General features: G+C 41.2%; 2 protein-coding genes across 2 annotated transcripts; both read left to right on the top strand.

The window, feature by feature from the left end:
* Positions 1–5,423: 5,423 nt before the first annotated feature.
* LOC309703612 (P2Y purinoceptor 14-like) lies at positions 5,424–6,837 on the top strand (the record flags this gene model as incomplete). The annotated part of the gene is made up of 3 exons (XM_082528532.1): positions 5,424–5,528; positions 5,627–5,883; positions 6,189–6,837. 3 exons carry the CDS (start codon positions 5,424–5,426, stop codon positions 6,835–6,837), a joined length of 1,011 nt encoding a protein of 336 aa, XP_082384658.1.
* A 2,486-nt stretch (positions 6,838–9,323) lies between these two features.
* Positions 9,324–15,132, top strand: LOC309703619 (P2Y purinoceptor 14-like). The gene is made up of 4 exons (XM_082528547.1): positions 9,324–9,408; positions 13,554–13,668; positions 13,766–14,025; positions 14,186–15,132. The coding sequence occupies exons 2-4, from the start codon at positions 13,564–13,566 to the stop codon at positions 14,781–14,783; spliced, it is 963 nt and encodes a 320-aa protein (XP_082384673.1). The 5' UTR covers positions 9,324–9,408; positions 13,554–13,563; the 3' UTR covers positions 14,784–15,132.
* The last annotated feature ends 2,929 nt before the right edge of the window (positions 15,133–18,061 follow it).

An 18,061-nucleotide genomic window follows, 5' to 3' on the forward strand; every position in this document is an offset into this window, starting at 1 on the left:
CATCTCACTGTGGTAATGTAAATATAATATGGCCAATATTATAGTATTGTCAGATTATTATGATATATATATAGATTATATATATATATATATTAGGGGTGCAACGATACACAAAATTCACGGTTCGGTTCGATACTTTGGTGTCACGGTTCGATATTTTTTCGATACAAAAAAATGTTCATGCTTTTTTAATTTGTCATTTATTAAAATTATAAATATATATTTTAACTCAAACGTGCAGTTTTTAAATTTAATGTTGCTGAAACAACAAAGGGATAAAATGCAAATGCTACACCTAGCTCCCTAACTGGATAAACAGGAGAAAACAAGACAGAAAATAACAAGGCAGCTCCTCCCTTCTGCTTCAGTGACTACTTACACATGAATCTAACTGTACACTATATACAAATAGAGACATTCCTCAGAAAACACACACAAAATGTCAAAGGGTTTGGAGGCCAAGGATGGGTCTGCTGCTGCTGTCAGTGGCTGTGTCCCAATTCAGGGTCTGCACGTTTGAAGTATGCATTTTAAGTGCGGTTACGTCACCGCCACGCCACGACGGCTGTCCCAATTCGAATTGTACTTCAAATGCATACTCGAAATGCTCCATCAATTTCCCCAAATATCAAGCGTGGTCCGGTGCACACTTCGTGGTCCCATATATCCCACAATTCATAGCGCGGCGGAGGGTGTGGATAATTTTGCCGCAAAATACAGCAGAAGGGAGCGGCTGAAGAGTGTACTGTCAAAAGTAAGTACTGAATATGACGTCACTTATTTATGTGCGAATGTTTAATAATGAAGAACATTAAAACATTGCTGTTGGCCACATGTCGGCAAAGCTATGTGACATTAGTGATGTTTGTACTTTCAGTGTTGACTTGGTTTTAATATATATATATATAACAACACCCAGCACGCCCCTGCGGGCGGTTTATCCTTCAAGCTCGGGTCCTCTACCAGAGGCCTGGGAGCTTGAGGGTCCTGCGCAGTATCTTAGCTGTTCCCAGGACTGCGCTCTTCTGGACAGAGATCTCCGATGTTATTCCCGGGATCTGCTGGAGCCACTCGCCTAGCTTGGGAGTCACCGCACCTAGTGCTCCGATTACCACGGGGACCACCGTTACCTTCACCCTCCACATCCTCTCGAGCTCTTCTCTGAGCCCTTGGTATTTCTCCAGCTTCTCGTGTTCCTTCTTCCTGATGTTGCTGTCATTCGGAACCGCTACATCGATCACTACGGCCGTCTTCTTCTGTTTGTCTACCACCACTATGTCCGGTTGGTTAGCCACCACCATTTTGTCCGTCTGTATCTGGAAGTCCCACAGGATCTTAGCTCGGTCATTCTCCACCACCCTTGGGGGCATCTCCCATTTTGACCTCGGGACTTCCAGGTTATACTCGGCACAGATGTTCCTGTACACTATGCCGGCCACTTGGTTATGGCGTTCCATGTATGCCTTGCCTGCTAGCATCTTGCACCCTGCTGTTATGTGCTGGATTGTCTCTGGGGCATCTTTACACAGCCTGCACCTGGGGTCTTGCCTGGTGTGATAGACCCCAGCCTCTATGGATCTTGTGCTCAGAGCTTGTTCTTGTGCTGCCATGATTAGTGCCTCTGTGCTGTCTTTCAGTCCAGCTTTGTCCAGCCACTGGTAGGATTTCTGGATATCAGCCACCTCCTCTATCTGCCGGTGGTACATACCGTGCAGGGGCCTGTCCTTCCATGATGGTTCCTCGTCTCCCTCCTCTTTCTTGGGTTTCTGCTGCCTGAGGTATTCACTGAGCACTCGGTCAGTTGGGGCCATCTTCCCAATGTATTCTTGGATGTACGTTGTCTCATCCTGGACTGTGGTGCTGACACTCACCAGTCCCCAGCCCCCTTCCTTCCGCTTAGCGTACAGCCTCAGGGTGCTGGACTTGGGGTGAAACCCTCCATGCATGGTAAGGAGCTTTCTTGTCTTTATGTCAGTGGCTTCTATCTCCTTCTTTTGGCCAGCCTATTACCCCAGCAGGGTACCTGATCACGGGCAGGGCGTACGTGTTGATGGCCCGGATCTTGTTCTTACCATTCAGCTGACTCCTCAGGACTTGCCTGACCCTCTGCAGGTACTTGGTGGTTGCAGCTTTTCTAGCGACCTCTTCATGGTTCCCATTCACCTGCGGGATCCCCAGGTACTTGTAACTGTCCTCTATGTCTGCAATGTTGGCTTCTGGTAGTTCAATCCCCTCAGTTCTGACTACCTTCCCTCTCTTTGTTACCATCCAACTACACTTCTCCCATCCATGTACAGGAGGTGGCTGACAACTGCTCCGTTCTGTAGTCTGTATCCGTAGCCAGTCTTGTTAATGATCTCACTGAGGGGGTTCAGGCCTATGCAGAACAGCAGTGGGGACAGAGCATCTCCTTGGTAGATCCCGCACTTGATGGTGACTTGTGCTATGGGATTGGAGTTGGCCTCTAGTGTTGTACGCCACATCCCCATTGAGTTCCTGATGAAGGCTCTTAGGGTCCCATTGATCTTGTACAATTCTAGGCATTCCAGTATCCAGCTGTGGGGCATTGAGTCATAGGCCTTCTTGTAATCAATCCAGGCAGTGCACAGGTTGGTCAGTCTGGTCTTGCAGTCTCGGCTGACTGTTCTGTCTACCAGTAGCTGGTGTTTTGCGTCTCTGGTATTCTTGCCAATCCCTTTCTGTGCCCCGCTCATGTATTGACCCATGTGACTGTTCATCTTAGCCGATATGATGCCTGACAGGAGCTTCCATGTAGTACTGAGGCAGGTTATTGGTCGGTAGTTGGAGGAGACCGGTCCCTTCTTGGGGTCCTTGGGGATCAGGACCGTCCGACCTTCGGAGCGGTATAATATTTATTTTTGTTTTTCCTGCAGTATATAAAAATTGGTATATTTCAAAAATAGAACTATGAAGACACTCAAAATAAATTTCCTGTGGTAGGAAACTATTTTGTGCAACTTTTTTGTATTTACAGTTTTGAGGGATAAGCCTCTTAAATTTCTCTAACTAGAAATATATGTTAAAAAAGCAAAAACGATTTTCAATTTTTTTGTAGTTTATTGCACTTTTTTGCAATTTATGTAATTACTATGCACTTAATGAATACATATTATTAAAATCTGGGCTATAACAGCTGTATTGATGTATAGCAACTTGAAATGCTCCCAAAAATGGCACCACACCATGTAAAAATATAATATAAGCTCTGGCGGACTTGGTTCTATGGTAGGTCTTAAAGGGTTAAGACTGCACTAAACTAGACAGAGATCTTGGATGTCATTCCTTTCATGTACTGGAGCCATCTACCCATTTGGGGGTCTCTGCCCTGAGTGCTCCAGGTCATCCATCTGCATCTTGAAGTCCCACATGATCTCAGCCTTATCATTCTCCACCTTTGGGGTATCCAATTTTCACCTCTCTGGTCTGTGTCCAGATCCACCAGTTCTGCTGGAAGTGATGTGTGAATGCATGGTGAGATCTGTCTATACAGTCCTCTGTCAGGCACAACTTCTATTAGAATTTGATGTAGTTTGAAAACACGGTCAATAAATAATTTAGAGGTGTGTGACACTGTGGGCAGTTTTTCTAGGGCTAGGAAGTGTCATTTGGTACTGCTTTTATTGTTCTATGAGAAAAGGCGGTTCAGCTCCCTCCAACCAGCGTCACCATTTGTCCAGCTCCAGCCTAACCTTGAGTAGTTCACAATCACCCCACATTCAAATTTTGTTCTTTGGGGGTTAACTGATAGGAGGATAATGCACAAGGTTGCAGCCTACCCAGTGTTTAGAGACTCAAAAAAAAAATCAGAATATAATTCAAGTGAACTAAAATCAAAATGTTCAAGAAGTAAATGGCCTGCATTTGTATAGCGCTTTTCTACTCCCTAAGGACCCCAAAGCGCTTCACACTACATTCAGGCATTCACCCACACACATTGGCGATGGCAAGCTACATCAAGCTACATTGTAGCCACAGCTGCCCTGGGGTGCACTGACAGAGGCGAGGCTGCTGGACACAGGCGCCACCAGGCCCTCTGACCACCACCAGTAGGCAAACATGGGGTTAGTATCTTGCCCAAGGATATTTGGCATGCAGCCAGGAGGCAGCCTGGGATCGAACCACCGACTTTCTGATTAGTGGCTGACCTGCTCTGCCACCTGAGCTACAGCCACCCCTTAACACATCATTAAATAAGTCCTGGAAGACTGCAGGTGCAATTGTGATCCAAAAAGCCATCACAAGATCTTCAAAATGTCCTAAGAATGTGTTAAACACAGCCTTACATTCATCCTCCTCCCTGATATGGACCAAGTGTAAAATGTTTCAGAGGTCAAACACTGGAGAGGCTCCAGAGCAGATCTAACGAGTGGCAAAGGATACTTACTCTTCAGGTTACAGTAGTCAGTGCATGGCCTACATGTTTTTTTTTCTTCTTGGCTGCAAAGGGCATGACACTGTGTTTTTTTTTCTGTGTTTTAAATATGTTGCACTATTTTGCAGTGAAGGCAAACAGGAAATAAGTTAGCGGGCAGTATAGAAGTGTGATCACTGTTTGTTTCCTGATCTAAAGCAGTACTATAAAAGAACACCTAACAGCTCAAGCAGTTATTCCTGCACACTGAAAACTGCAGAAATAAAGGTGAGTCTTGCTCGTTGTTCAACCTCAAGTTTTTTTGTACTTTTAGTGATTTCATGCTTAACTAAAAATATGATTTAACCAGCTCCTGACTCATGAGAAGAGAAGCAGTGTATAATCCTTCTGTACTGCCATCTCAATGCCAACGTTGGCTTCTGACTGTGTTCCAAATGGGAAACCTGTAACACTATAACAAATTTGTCATTGACAAAGGCCCAAGTAATGCTAACTGACCTGAAAATCAACCTTACACTCATTTGTAGCATTCATTATGAACACACCATTGTACGCAGCATTGTATATTCAATAATGTAATATATTCAGGAATTTCTTCTCTGCACGTGGATATTTCTTCATAAATTGTGCACCAATCCCATGTCACAAGTTCTTGATAAGGATTATATCCAGTTAAATGCTGGTATAGAAAACAGCTTATAATGTTCAGAGTAATGGGTCAGTTAAGAGTCAGTGTTGGATTGCATATGTAGGCTAAAGATGAGAGATGACATCTAACAGTGGTTTCTGTACTTGCATGTTAAGCTTTCAACTTTGTCTTCAAAGCTGCAAGACTGTAGGGGAAAGCAACCTGAGACAACTGTACACTGAATAGAATTAAACTTTCAGTAAACTCCTCCAGAAAGTAGCATGCATAAAGAGAGCTTTACTGAATCTTAAAGGCAACATTTAAAACTGGACCTTGATTAACACTAAGAGACTATGAAAGAGGGATCTCTGAAGGCAGATTTATTTTTCAGCTTTGGGAAAAATGAGTGACTTAAAAAATATGACTTCAACTTTGAGCCAGACGTGTGATGTTGTCGCCACATCAGTCAACTCTTTCTTTATGCTGGTCTACAGTCTGGTGTTTCTGGTATGTTTCAAATCTTCAGATTATGTTCTGTCAGAAATTTTATTAAAGATCGCTGTGCATGCACTAAACTCCTGCCTTCTTCATCTCTGTCCTTTCAGGTGGGTTTACCCCTCAATGGCTTCATCATGAAATTTTACTTTTGTCGTCAGCAGCAGACATTGAGCAGCTTGATGGTCTACATGAAGAACCTGACAGCTGCTGACTTCCTGCTTTGCCTCTCCCTGCCACTGCGAATCACTTTCTATGCCAGCAAGTCTACTATTGTTCAGCAGCTCTACTGTAGTTTTGGAGCTTCTGCCCTGCTCCTCAACATGTATGCCAGCATCCTGTTCATGGGACACATTGCTGTTAACAGGTAAGTACAATCCCTGTTTCCCTGATCCAAGCATAGACATCTCTTTGTAACTTTCCAAAAGTTGATCCTGTTCGTCTGGACGTAGCGTTTTGTCTCTGGAGACTGAAGAAGTCGCTTGGATGAGTCACAAACGTTTCTCCCACAAAACGCTACGTCCAGATGAACAGAATCAACTTTTGGAGATTTACTTACCTGGACGATTGCAGGCATTTTAACCATCTTTGTAACTCAGTTATGTCTTCTGCAGATTCTCTTCCACTGTGACTGATCAGTGAAATTGCATACTGCCTCTTTTCTCTCTTCAGGTATCTGAAGATTGTTCACCCTTCAGGAACTCACATTCTGCAGTCAGTGCGAGCTGCCCACATCATCTCCATGGTCACCTGGGTTTGTCTCCTGGCTCCAGCAGTTATTTACACCATCTTGTTTTTCATCACCCAGAAGCCTCTGAACTCTATCCCGAGCTGCTGTGATCCATTCATTAGTGCATCAATTAGCTTGTTCTTCACAATCATCCACACTTTATCCACCATCATCTTCCTCGTGGTCTTCATATCCATGGTCTTCTTCTACTACAGCACCTCCCGCAGGGTGTTGCAGGCACAGCAGACACAGCTGGCCTCCTCTGGCTCCGAGAAGCTTGTGAAGTCTCGCAGGAACATGTTAGTGCTGGTCAGCATCTTCTGTGTTTGTTTCGTCCCCTATCACCTAGTTCGGCTTCCCTCAACGTTTTTGACAAGCAATCGCTCTGTTGTTTCAGTCTTGAACTATATAATGGAGATGACCACGATGGTGGCAGTTTTCAATATCTGTCTGGACCCTGTTGTTTACTTTTTCCTCAGTAAGACTTTTCGGTCCCAGGTGAGGATGGTGTCCTGGAGAGGCAACATTCAACAAGTGAAAGAGCAGGAAGGAGCAGCTGGACATTGCTACAGCAGTGAGTTAAGCCAGTAAGCTGTTGCTTTGATTCTGACAGCGTGTCATAGATCCAAGTCCTCGTGAACCACAGGAGCTTCTGCTAAGCTAAAAAATCAACACAAGCCTGAACTCAACACAACACATGGACAGCGTGAATGTCAGCACTGTTTCATACAGAAAAATATGTGAAAACTGAATTTCTGTGTGTCTTACAAGGCATTTGAGATATCAACCTTTCAGCATTGATTTGTGTTAAGATGTCTTAACTGCTGATGCTTATAAAGGAAAAAGATTTTAACTGTTTTGCTACCCTACTGACTGATTTCACGTTTTTGGTCTGAAGTATAGGAAATGCATTTAATGAAGACGTGTGATGACGTGTACAAATGTGACTCTTGTGTTGACATTTCCCTTTTGACTGGCGAAGCAACAATGTGACAAGCTGTACGGCACTATTTTGGTAAAACAGGACCTTGGTGTAAAGGCTCATATAGATGTAATTCATAAGTCATGTCCGTAAACTTAACAAAAAGCAACGATTCTCTTCTGATCCTGTTTGAATTACGGAGAATTCAGAGAAGAAAAGAAATTCACATTTGTACACGCAGTTCTTATTTTGTAAACTCCTCAAACATGCATGTTTTACAATCATTTCACCTTGAAAGTGGAAGAGTTCAAAGAAATCATTAAAAACCTAAAATTACCACGACATTCTTGTATAAAAAGTTTAGGCAATACCTATAAACCACCTTTGTAGTGGTTTTTCTAACCCTCAACCTTCCTGTCAGTCAGATTGAAAATGTAACTTGACTATGAAGAGTTTAGTTTAGTTCGATCAAGAAAACTTTGAGTCTTTTTCTTTTGTTTTATGTTTTGTATGTTTGCAGGTTGCTATGTTGTATGACAAGCATGTGAAACCACAACAGTTATTTCCTCTCTTTTTTTTTTACTCTATGTGCAAAGCTATAGTGAGATTTTTTTCACCACAGTGCTGAACATAGCATACTATCGCATACTGTGACAAAGTGTGGGTCTGTTTTGTACTTTGAGTCACTGTGTATTCATTTACACCTAAACTCACAGCACTGCTCTGTGCTTTAGTTTTTTAGAAAACAAAAACCCCATAAATCCTGTTTTTCATTGATGTTGAACATTACACTTTAGTATAACACCTGGGAGAATAACCACACTGATCATTTTACTGGAGCCAAAAGAATTTGGACTATTTTAATTCTCAGTCGTGAACTGCAGGATCCCCTGCATTTGAACCCAACATTCATTACGTTATGAGTTTATCGAGTGTTTGGCGCTCTCACTTAGAGTTGGTTCTCTCTGTGGTATTGTATCACATCCTTTTCCTGTTAAAGTGCACCCCGCTGTTTTGCCTAGCTTATCTCTGTACCTGTTTATTTAAAACCTTTAGAATAAGACTCTTTTCATATTGTAATCTCCATGTGCTATATTCAAAGCACACTCTCCTAGCGAGGCACCTGTACCAGTAGCTTTTCCCAGCAAAAACCAGGCCGACTGGGTGACAGTGAGAAGGAGCTGTAGTCTTAAATAGAAGCCCCCAGTACGCCACCAACATGTTCACATTTCACATCATTTTCTGGCACTCTGTGACACACACACCAAAGAAAAAACTATTCTTATTGCCAGTTCCGTTTTGACAAACCTGAAGTGAGAAACACAAGCAGCCAATTACCAGGGGCCAGCGCACACGGCACTGAATGGAAACCTGAAACTGCAAATAAATGTAAACTTCACAAAATAATAATTCACTTCGGCAGTAATGACACTTGCCAAAACAAAGGTGAACTGTAGTTTTCTCTGGTCCCCTCCCCAATCGGACCAGAAGTGACATTTTTAGCTGGCTTTCTGAGTGAGCTGGTGTGGTCTTTATAGATAACAAAAGTTTGGGGAAGTTTGTGGGTGAAACCTGTGAATATTCAGAGATGGAACCAGGAGCAAAGTTGCAGTTTCTCTTCCTCTATCATCCCAGGAAAACACTATCCTAGAGAAACTGCAGGTGGTGCTGTTGCAGAAGCGATATGAGGATCAACCTAAAGATGATGGTGTGGCTGGCATAGATGATTTTGATGAACAGGCTGACTAATGCACTTAAAACTCAAAGGGGACTAGGGGAAAAATCTTTAAAACCATAATAGCCTCAGACCTCAAAGATGCCTCCCCCCCCCCTCCCTTCTTTTTTAACTTTAGATCACAGGCAGATTTTCAAATGAAGAACCTGAAATCAACTCGAACCATGGACGTGGAAGTGCTTTGCTTTGTTGCTGATGATAGATTTTCTGCTCGTGGATTGTTCTTGTAAGATAATGTGAGATCATCTAAGAAAAAACTGCAGACAGGTGAAGTAAGTATTATATATAAACAACCTGTTGACCACATCTAAAAATGACATCAGGGTTTTCTGTGGTGGAAATGTGTTGAGACAGTCTAGCAGTGACGTCAAACAGAAAATAAGTACAAGTGCAGGTTAGCGGTGTGGTCTCTGTGTGTTTCCTGATCTTTAACAATACAGTTAAATTGAGAAGGCATAACAACTCAAGCAGCCTCTTCTGCTCACCGAAGTCTGCGAAAACACATGTGAGTCTTGCTGTTTTTTTTATGAAACATACTCTGAAATCATATATATTTTTATACATACCTATGCAGGAGTGTTTATATACTGGAATTACAATGTTAAGCAAGTGACCCACATAGTTAAATTGTTTATGACCCATATACTTAGGTGCATCACTGGTGATGCGCAGCGGTTGCTTTAGCCTACTATTTTAGACTATGGCAGTTTTATGGGTTATGCTGACAGGTTTGTCTCTTACAGTTGGTAGAGTTTGGCTGATGTGATGCATCTGGTTTGGGTTTGTGTGTCCTCGTCTTAATCTTTTTTTGTCTTTGTTAGTTTTTGACGCACATGTGCTTAAAGCTTTTCACCCAGGTTTTCTTTGTCTTGTTCTTCTGTGATGTTCTGTTTTGCTCTACATATGGCTCTGTTCAGTAAGCTCTGTTTCAAGAACTCTGCTCTGTTCCAGAGGATCTTTTTGAGTGGTTTGATTTTAATTGGATTTAAAAAGCTGAATCGACAAATGATGTGCTGGATAAAGTTCATCATATTTGTCTTAAAATTGTGACCTGACACTCATCCTTAAATCTTTTGTACTTCTGTTGAATTCCTGCTTAACTTTACTCCTGTAATGGGAAAGACAGACAGCTGCCTCAGCACTACAGCTGGTTTCTGCCAGGCCCAAGGCATCTTGCTGCCAAGTGTGCTGACAATCTTACAGTCATATGTGGAGTTCATTATGAAAAATCTGTGATTAGCACATAATTATATTCACATTGAACAATGATATATTCAGTAATTTTTCTGCTGCACACCAGTGTTTCTTCCAAAAAATACATATAGAGTGGTCTGAGCCCAGACTTCTCAACCTCAAAGCTCTGATTACCTGTTCTGATCAAATTGTGCAAACAACAATGGAGGTGGAATATTAAGAAATGCGTGAACACAGTAAATCTAAAATTATCATCTGAAAACTTATTATTTGGCGCCATCGACAAGTTTCATCTTCTTGGCAAGAAAAGTACAGGATTGGAGATACCAATGACATATTCCATACCCATTATATTTTTGACCACTAACATAAATATCTGGTTGCAACATTTGTTTACATTTTCAAATAAATATACTCAGTGGAAGGCATGTAGATCTGCACCAATGCAAAACAAACACAGACTGTGAATTAATCTCATGTTACAGGTTTGATAAGAAGAAAAACAATTACTGTCCCCAGAAAGTTGGGTACATGTCAGTAATTGACTGTACAGGTGTGTTACACAGAATGCACCGTAAGACAAATGTTTTGAATGGAATTGAATTGTCAGAAAATACAAATATCTGCCTTAAAGAGGGATGTTGCCACGGACAGGTGCAGACCATGGAGTAGCAGTGAGGAGGACCCAAAACACTATACATGGAACAATATACAGAAATACATCACGCTTACGATGAACACTGGATTTATTTATAGTGAGTGGAAAAAAACACAACTATATAGAAATCCCAGCACTGTGGCCCCACCCATATGGAAAAGATATATATAAATCTTATAAAGTTTGTATCTGTCTTGTGGAAACTTGTATGAAAAGCATATAAGAGTGAAAACAGATATAAGATCCCTTGAAAAATTATATAATGCAACTTGTATGTTTTGGATACTTACTAAAACAATATATGAAGGTAGGGAGAAAGTGGCCACTTTCATGAGTAAATCATGTAAGCCTTATATGATTTACTCATGAAAGTGGCCACTTTCATGAGTAATCACATATAAGTTTTTACTATTTCTTTTCCATATGGGCAGTGGCAATTCTCATTGATTCCCACACAGTGGACATGTCCATGAAAGGTGAAAAAGTAACATCTCCAAAAACACCCTCCGCTCCCCAATTCCTGGTAACACACAAACATACTCAGCTTAGCAGGATCAGCTATAATCACGACAGTGTTCTTGGTCCACAGTTATACTAACAAGTTTTGCGTTAAGGATCTAGTGCCGACTAGAGCTCAGCCACCCTCTTAAATAGGGCGCTCTTGACGAGGCCATCAGCTACAGCTGGTGTGGAAGTCTCCAGTGTAGGAACACATCTGAGAGCGCAAACGTACATAAACACACACAGGGAGACGGAGGAAGAAGCGAGAGGATACAACCAAAACACTACACATGGAACAATGAACAGAAATACATGAGCCCTGGATCCCTAGACCCAGGCCATGACAGACGTAGTGGATCTCAATGCAAAATATTTATAATTTGTTTAAATTTGATTTGACATAACAAACTAAGAGTCTACCAAGGTCGATCCTTCTGAGTATTTATGTCTCCCAAACCATCAATGTGTCTTTTAGACCCCATCCTACAAGACTGTTCAAGAAAGTACTACGATTAATTAATGTTTCAATCTGATCAACCTATCTCTGTTAATTATTTAATCTCCACAGGCCATCAGTAGTTTAACCGCAATCACTTTACCTAGCTGTTACAGCTAATTATAGGCCAATCTCCAACCTTCCTTTCATATCAAAAATCCTTGAAAGAGTAGTTGTCAAACAGCTAACAGATCATCTGGTGAGGAATGGTTTATTTGAAGAGTTTCAGTCAGGTTTCAGAGCTCATCACAGCACAGAAACAGCTTTAGTGAAGGTTACAAATGATCTTCTTATGGCCTCTGACAGTGGACTCATCTCTGTGCTTGTCCTGCTAGACCTCAGTGCAGCATTCGATACTGTCGACCATAATATCCTATTAGAGCGATTAGAACATGCTGTAGGTATTACAGGTACTGCACTGCAGTGGTTTGTATCACATCTATCTAAAAGACTCCAATTTGTGCATGTAAATGGAGAGTCCTCTTCACACACTGAGGTTAATTATGGAGTTCCACAGGGTTCAGTGCTAGGACCAATTCAGTTTACACTATACATGCTTCCCTTAGGCAGCATCATTAGAAGACATAGCATACATTTTCACTGCTATGCAGATGACACCCAGCTCTATCTGTCCATGAAGCCAGATAACACACACCAATTAGTTAAACTGCAGGAATGTCTTAAAGACATAAAGACCTGGATGGCCACTAACTTTCTGCTTCTTAATTCAGATAAAACTGAGGTTATTGTACTCGGCCCTGAAAAGCCTAGAAATATGGTATCTAACCAGATTCTTACTCTGGATGGCATTACCTTGGCCTCCAGTAACACTGTGAGGAACCTTGGAGTCATTTTTGACCAAGATATGTCCTTCAATGCTAATATTACAGAAATATGTACGGCTGCTTTCTTCAAGTTTTGCAGTATGTCCAAAATTAGAAATATCCTGTCTCAGAGTGATGTGAAAAAACTAGTAAATGCATTACTTCTAGGCTGGACTACTGTAATTGGTTATTATCAGGTTGTCTGAAAAACGCAGTTTTGATAAAGTGGTATAGTTTGCATTGGCTCAGGTAAACCTGACCCCTCTTTTAGTTACACTACAATGAGTGTAGGCTGCTGGGGGATTCCCTTGGTGCACCTAGTGTTTCTTCTTTAGTCATCTTTTTCAGTTAATATGTGTTCACACACCTTTCTGCATTTAATCATTAGTTATTGTTAATCTCTGGCTCTTTTTAACCACATTTCTTTGTCCTGTCTTCATCTGCACACCTGCAACCGGTCACAGCAGATAGTCGCCCCTCAGAGATCCTGGTTCTATTAGACGTTTATTCCTGTCACTGTCTCCAAAGCGCTTCCTAACAGGGGTCATATGGTTGTTGGAGTTTTCTGTTTTCTTTGTATTATTTACCTTACAATATGAACTCCCTTGAGGCAGCTGTTGTTGTGATTTCCTATAATCCTATAATTCCTATAATTTATAATCCTTATCTTTATAATCTCTTCTGCTATTTGCACATTCTTTACTGTAAATTCCTAAGTTAATTTGTAAATTTTTGTAGTAAATTGTAAATATTGTAAAACTTTTCTTCTGTCATTTAATGGTCGGGCATTGTACAGCTACAAGCATTTCACCCCCATGTCATACTGTGTATGGTTGTGTGTGTGTGACAAATAAAATTTGAATTTGAATTTGAATTTGAATTTGATTTGGTACTATAAAAATACATTGGATTGAACTGAATCTTTTTCAAGATGAAACTTGCATTTATATGCAATGTATTTATTATCTATTTTTCAGCTCCACAAACATGGATGGCCCCAACAATTTGACTTCCATTATGAACAAGACCTGTGATCCAGTTGTCCCATCAGTTAACCCTTTCTTTATGCTGGTCTACAGTCTAGTGTTTGTGGTAAATTTTCAGTTTCAATTTTTTTTAGAAATTGGTTTAAGGTTCTCTGTGCATCTACCAAAGTCCTGTCATTTCCATTTTCTCTGTGTCATTTCAGGTGGGTTTACTCCTTAATGGTTTCATCATGAAGTTTTACTGTTGTCGAGTTCGGCAGCAGGCATCAAGCAGCTTGATGGTCTACATGAAGAACCTGACAGCTGCTGACTTCCTGCTCTGCCTCTCTCTGCCACTCCGCATCACCCACTATGCTAGCAGCTCTCTCATCATTCAGCAGCTGTACTGCACAGTTGGAGCTTATGCCCTGTTCCTCAACATGTACGCCAGCATCCTATTCATGGGGTACATTGCTACCAACAGGTAAGGAACCTTTACTAATTTCAGACAGTATTTCTTGTCATCATTGTTAATTTCAAAGCCCAGACATCTCTCTAGAAGTCAATAATGTCTTCGGAAGATTTGGCACCACTGTGACTGATTAGTGAATTTTTCTACACCTTTCTTTCTATTCTCTCTCCAGGTATCTGAAGATAGTCCATCCTTCAAAAACTCACATTCTACAGAGAGTACGAACTGCCCACATCATCTCTGTGGTCACTTGGGTTTGTCTCATTATTCCAGCAGTCACCAGCAACAGCCTGTTTTTCATCACCCAGAAACACCTGAACGTCACCCCGAGACGCTGTCGTCCCCTGTTTAGTTCATTGGTCAGGCTGGTCCAAAAAATCGTCCATATCTTCTCTGTTATCATCTTCCTCTTAGTCTTCATATCCCTGGTCTTCTTCTATAACGGCATCTCCCGCAGGGTGTTGCAGGCACAGCAGACACAGCTGGCCTCCTCTGGCTCTGAGAAGCTGGTGAAGTCTCGCAGGAACATGTTGCTACTTGTCAGCATCTTCTGTGTGTGTTTTGTCCCCTATCACCTGTTTCGACTCCCCTATATTTTTCTGTCGGGAAACTGCTCTGCTGTTAAGGTGTTGTACTACCTGAAGGAGGCGGCCACCATAGTGTCAGTTTTCAACGTCTGCCTGGACCCTGTTGTTTACTTTTTCCTCTGTAAGACTTTTCAGGCCCAGGTGAATCGGAGTATGGCCTCCATAAGAGTCAACGTTCAATAAGCAAATGAGGAGAGTGTGACGTAGGCCAGTCCACTGGCTGTCACAAGAGTGACAGCATAAAGAAGGAGCTGGAGCTTTTCGAGAGTGAGATGAGACCAGTAAAACCAGTATCATGTATGCTAAGCCCTCACATACTAGAGAACTTTCTGTGGCGCTGAGAGAACAAATCAGCCCAAACACACTCCCACACAGAGAGCATCAGTTTATGTTGCCAACTTTCAGCTATTAGTCTGTGTCAGTTTTAGCAAACAGAAACGGAACCAGTCTGTGGTTAAATTTCTACAAACAATATCCAATGTGTGAAATCCGAATTTCAGTGTTTATGAACAAAAATATTTTAACATTTATATATAAAAACTGAAGTGAAAATTACTGCTGAGAATTTCGTCCGCAGCAATTTTTATGATTCATGATGAGAAGCAAAACATAGGCAATGCCTCAAGAAGAAGAAAATATAAGGTTTCCAGCCTGTTTTGCTACTTTAATAATTTTTCATTTCTTATTTCGAAGTTTTGTTCTTTCGAGTAGAAAATAGTTTAAATCAAGACAAAACAAGTGTTCCTCTGCAACTAGGAGTCATAGCTCTACATTACTAGAGGGGGTCCACACAGGAATCCTTGGAGAGCAAGCAAAAGACTTCACCTGTGCCTTCAACACATTATAATACACATTTATGCAGGTCATGTTTAAATAGCAGTAGTATAAAATGCCCTTTCATACTGAGGGACACTCAGTTCCTGGTTAACAACTGAACCTTCTCCAAGATCTTCCCATATGGCGTGCAGTAAATGCAGTCTGGGTGCTCATGGCTTGCCCATCGTCAATCATGTCGGCCAGCCAACAGCTGTAACTTTCTTTCTTCTTTCTCGATAAGGCAGGTTCAAGCCAGCTCTGACCAGGCAGAACTCTGTTGTCAAGTTTCCTGTTTAATGTTATTGCTTGTCTAAATGAGTTGACTTATCAATTCATCTCTAAGGAGTTTTGAAGGATCCAATAAATGATCTAATGGTAGTGACCTATACCTTTAACAGATTGCAAAGCATTCTGGGTGAGCATGTTGAACAACAGAGACCAACACTGAACTCTTTCTATAGTTATAAACCACAAAGTTTAAAAGTAACCGAACCGATTTACTGCACACATGGCTTAGCTTTTAACCTTTCTTCTTTCCACCTCACGCTAACACGTAGCTCAAACTATCTTTACTTCTGATTTGTCTTCTTTCAAATGTTTCGATGCTATAGTTCTTAAATCAATAAGTCGTTACCCTTCAGTTGTTCTGTGTTTTAAGAACAGTAAAGTGAGTCAGTTTCTTTGACGTGGACTGTTTTTTCAGCCTGCAGTTTGTCTGTGTAACAGATACTAACTCTAGCTCTGTGGTTGTTCAGTTTCCTGTTTCGAATCAAAACTTAGCTGCTCACATTTTACTGCAGGGTAAACTGTGTGGGTGTAGGTAAAATGTCCTATAAATGTCCTACACACACACCTACACACATTTCTACATTTTAAAGTAAACTAAATATATTCTATAACTTAAATACAGTTGGTACATTGCAATAAACCAACATGTATGAAAATCACATGTCAGCTTTAATTCTGTATAGACCGCAGAGTCCACAGATATACATGCACTGGAAGGCAATATGGCTGCTGCAACAGAAGCAGTTACCAGTGCCAGTCCCTCTTCCCTCTTTAATGGTTTTATTTCAACCCTCAACACAGCCTGCTTCCTTTCAGCCAGACTCATAGTTCGAAGTGAAAGATGAACTGATAAAATCTTTATTAAGGTATTCAGTAATCATAACTGGATGTTCAATATATTTAAAGAGTCATTTAGAAAACGTTACCTGCTCTTTATCAGTTGAATTGACAGGACAACATTGGAGCTTGCATGAAGTTCAGATTTACAGCAAACATGAATGCACCAAAAATGAATGAACACTTGTGTGATCTTTGATGTTTTGTGTGTTTGTATGTTGCACTTCTTCCTGCACCGAGGGAATCACTTGATAAAACCTGTTACTGTGGATCATATTTAAGCCTCTTTGTGGCATTGCTCCACCAAATGATCATGCTACTTCACCAAATGTATAGATCTGTATTGTGAGCAACATGTGAGCTGAAATGAAATAATGTTCAGGGTTTATGCTCATATTTTAAGATTTACGATACATGTTAACAACTCATAAATTGTTAACAATCAGGAAGTGGTTTCAAAGTCTGAGACTGGGGTCAGACTCATTTTACATGGCGGGCCACATATAACCACATAAATATCTATGGTAGAAAGTGAAAAACAGAATTTCTTGTGGAATTTTTTCAACACCAAACACAACTGTAGACTTGGTCTCAAAGCATACTGAGAGACAGAGCTGTGCAGGAAGTGAGATTTTATCTTGGTGAAAGTAAAATTCATGATGTTTTTCAAATGTGGAGCCCAATTTTGATCTTCTGTTTCTGTTAGTTCAGGGAATTTTGGTCAGACAGTGATAAAAGGTTTGGGTAGTTTGACAGCATGTCCATGTACGTCTATCATGTCCATCTTTTTTCAGAGTCTGTGTACCTGCTCTTTAATCGTTTGCTGTTTTGGCTTTTTGGTGGTTGTTGATTCTGACGTTTCTGTGGATAACACGTGTCTATATTTAAATAACAGATCAGTGATACATCCTGTTAAACTAGATGTTCTTCCTCTCACCCCCAAAAGGTTCAACAATTCATAACTTTATAAATTCTGCTCTCAGCTTTGTCTCTAGTATCACTGAAATGCAGCCAGATGCTCATTTTATGTTTCCACTCGTTTCTTCACTTTTTTCCAACGTCCCACTCTGTCTTTGCATGTGATTGGCTGCATGGTGCGCCCATCAACATAAAGCCCCGCCCCTGCCTGCATGGATTCTCAGCAGGGCTGGAGATTCAGCTCCTACATACCTAATTAATGACTGACATTTGAAATTATCACAAAACAAAACAAGAGACGTACATATGTTACTTTTGAAAACAAAAGTCTGTGACTGTGGGTCAGCCGGATTGCCCGACACTCAAACACCCACCTGTTCCTCGGGTTTACTTCCTGAAAACCTCTGAAACGTCTGCTCATCTTTCCGGGTTTACGGAGCAGCACCAGCTATGGGAGCACAGAGAAAACCCAACACAGACCTCTAGCATGACCGGATTGGACTGCATGAACTGCGCTTCAGTAAAACAAAGAAAAGACAGGTGGCGTGATATTAGTGACACAGCCACAGACTTTGCTGAGACTCTCTTCTTTGATATCAGTT

This window comes from Aulonocara stuartgranti, assembly GCF_965226115.1.
Source record: "Aulonocara stuartgranti genome assembly, chromosome: 3".
Classification (NCBI taxonomy): domain Eukaryota; kingdom Metazoa; phylum Chordata; class Actinopteri; order Cichliformes; family Cichlidae; genus Aulonocara; species Aulonocara stuartgranti.

Excerpts from the sequence above, each read along its gene's own strand:
- LOC309703619 (XM_082528547.1), top strand. The coding sequence starts at position 13,564 with ATGGATGGCCCCAACAATTTGACTTCCATTATGAACAAGACCTGTGAT. Across the intron at positions 13,669-13,765 it reads TCTACAGTCTAGTGTTTGTG|GTGGGTTTACTCCTTAATGG; the intron begins GTAAATTTTCAG and ends GTGTCATTTCAG. Across the intron at positions 14,026-14,185 it reads GGGTACATTGCTACCAACAG|GTATCTGAAGATAGTCCATC; the intron begins GTAAGGAACCTT and ends TTCTCTCTCCAG.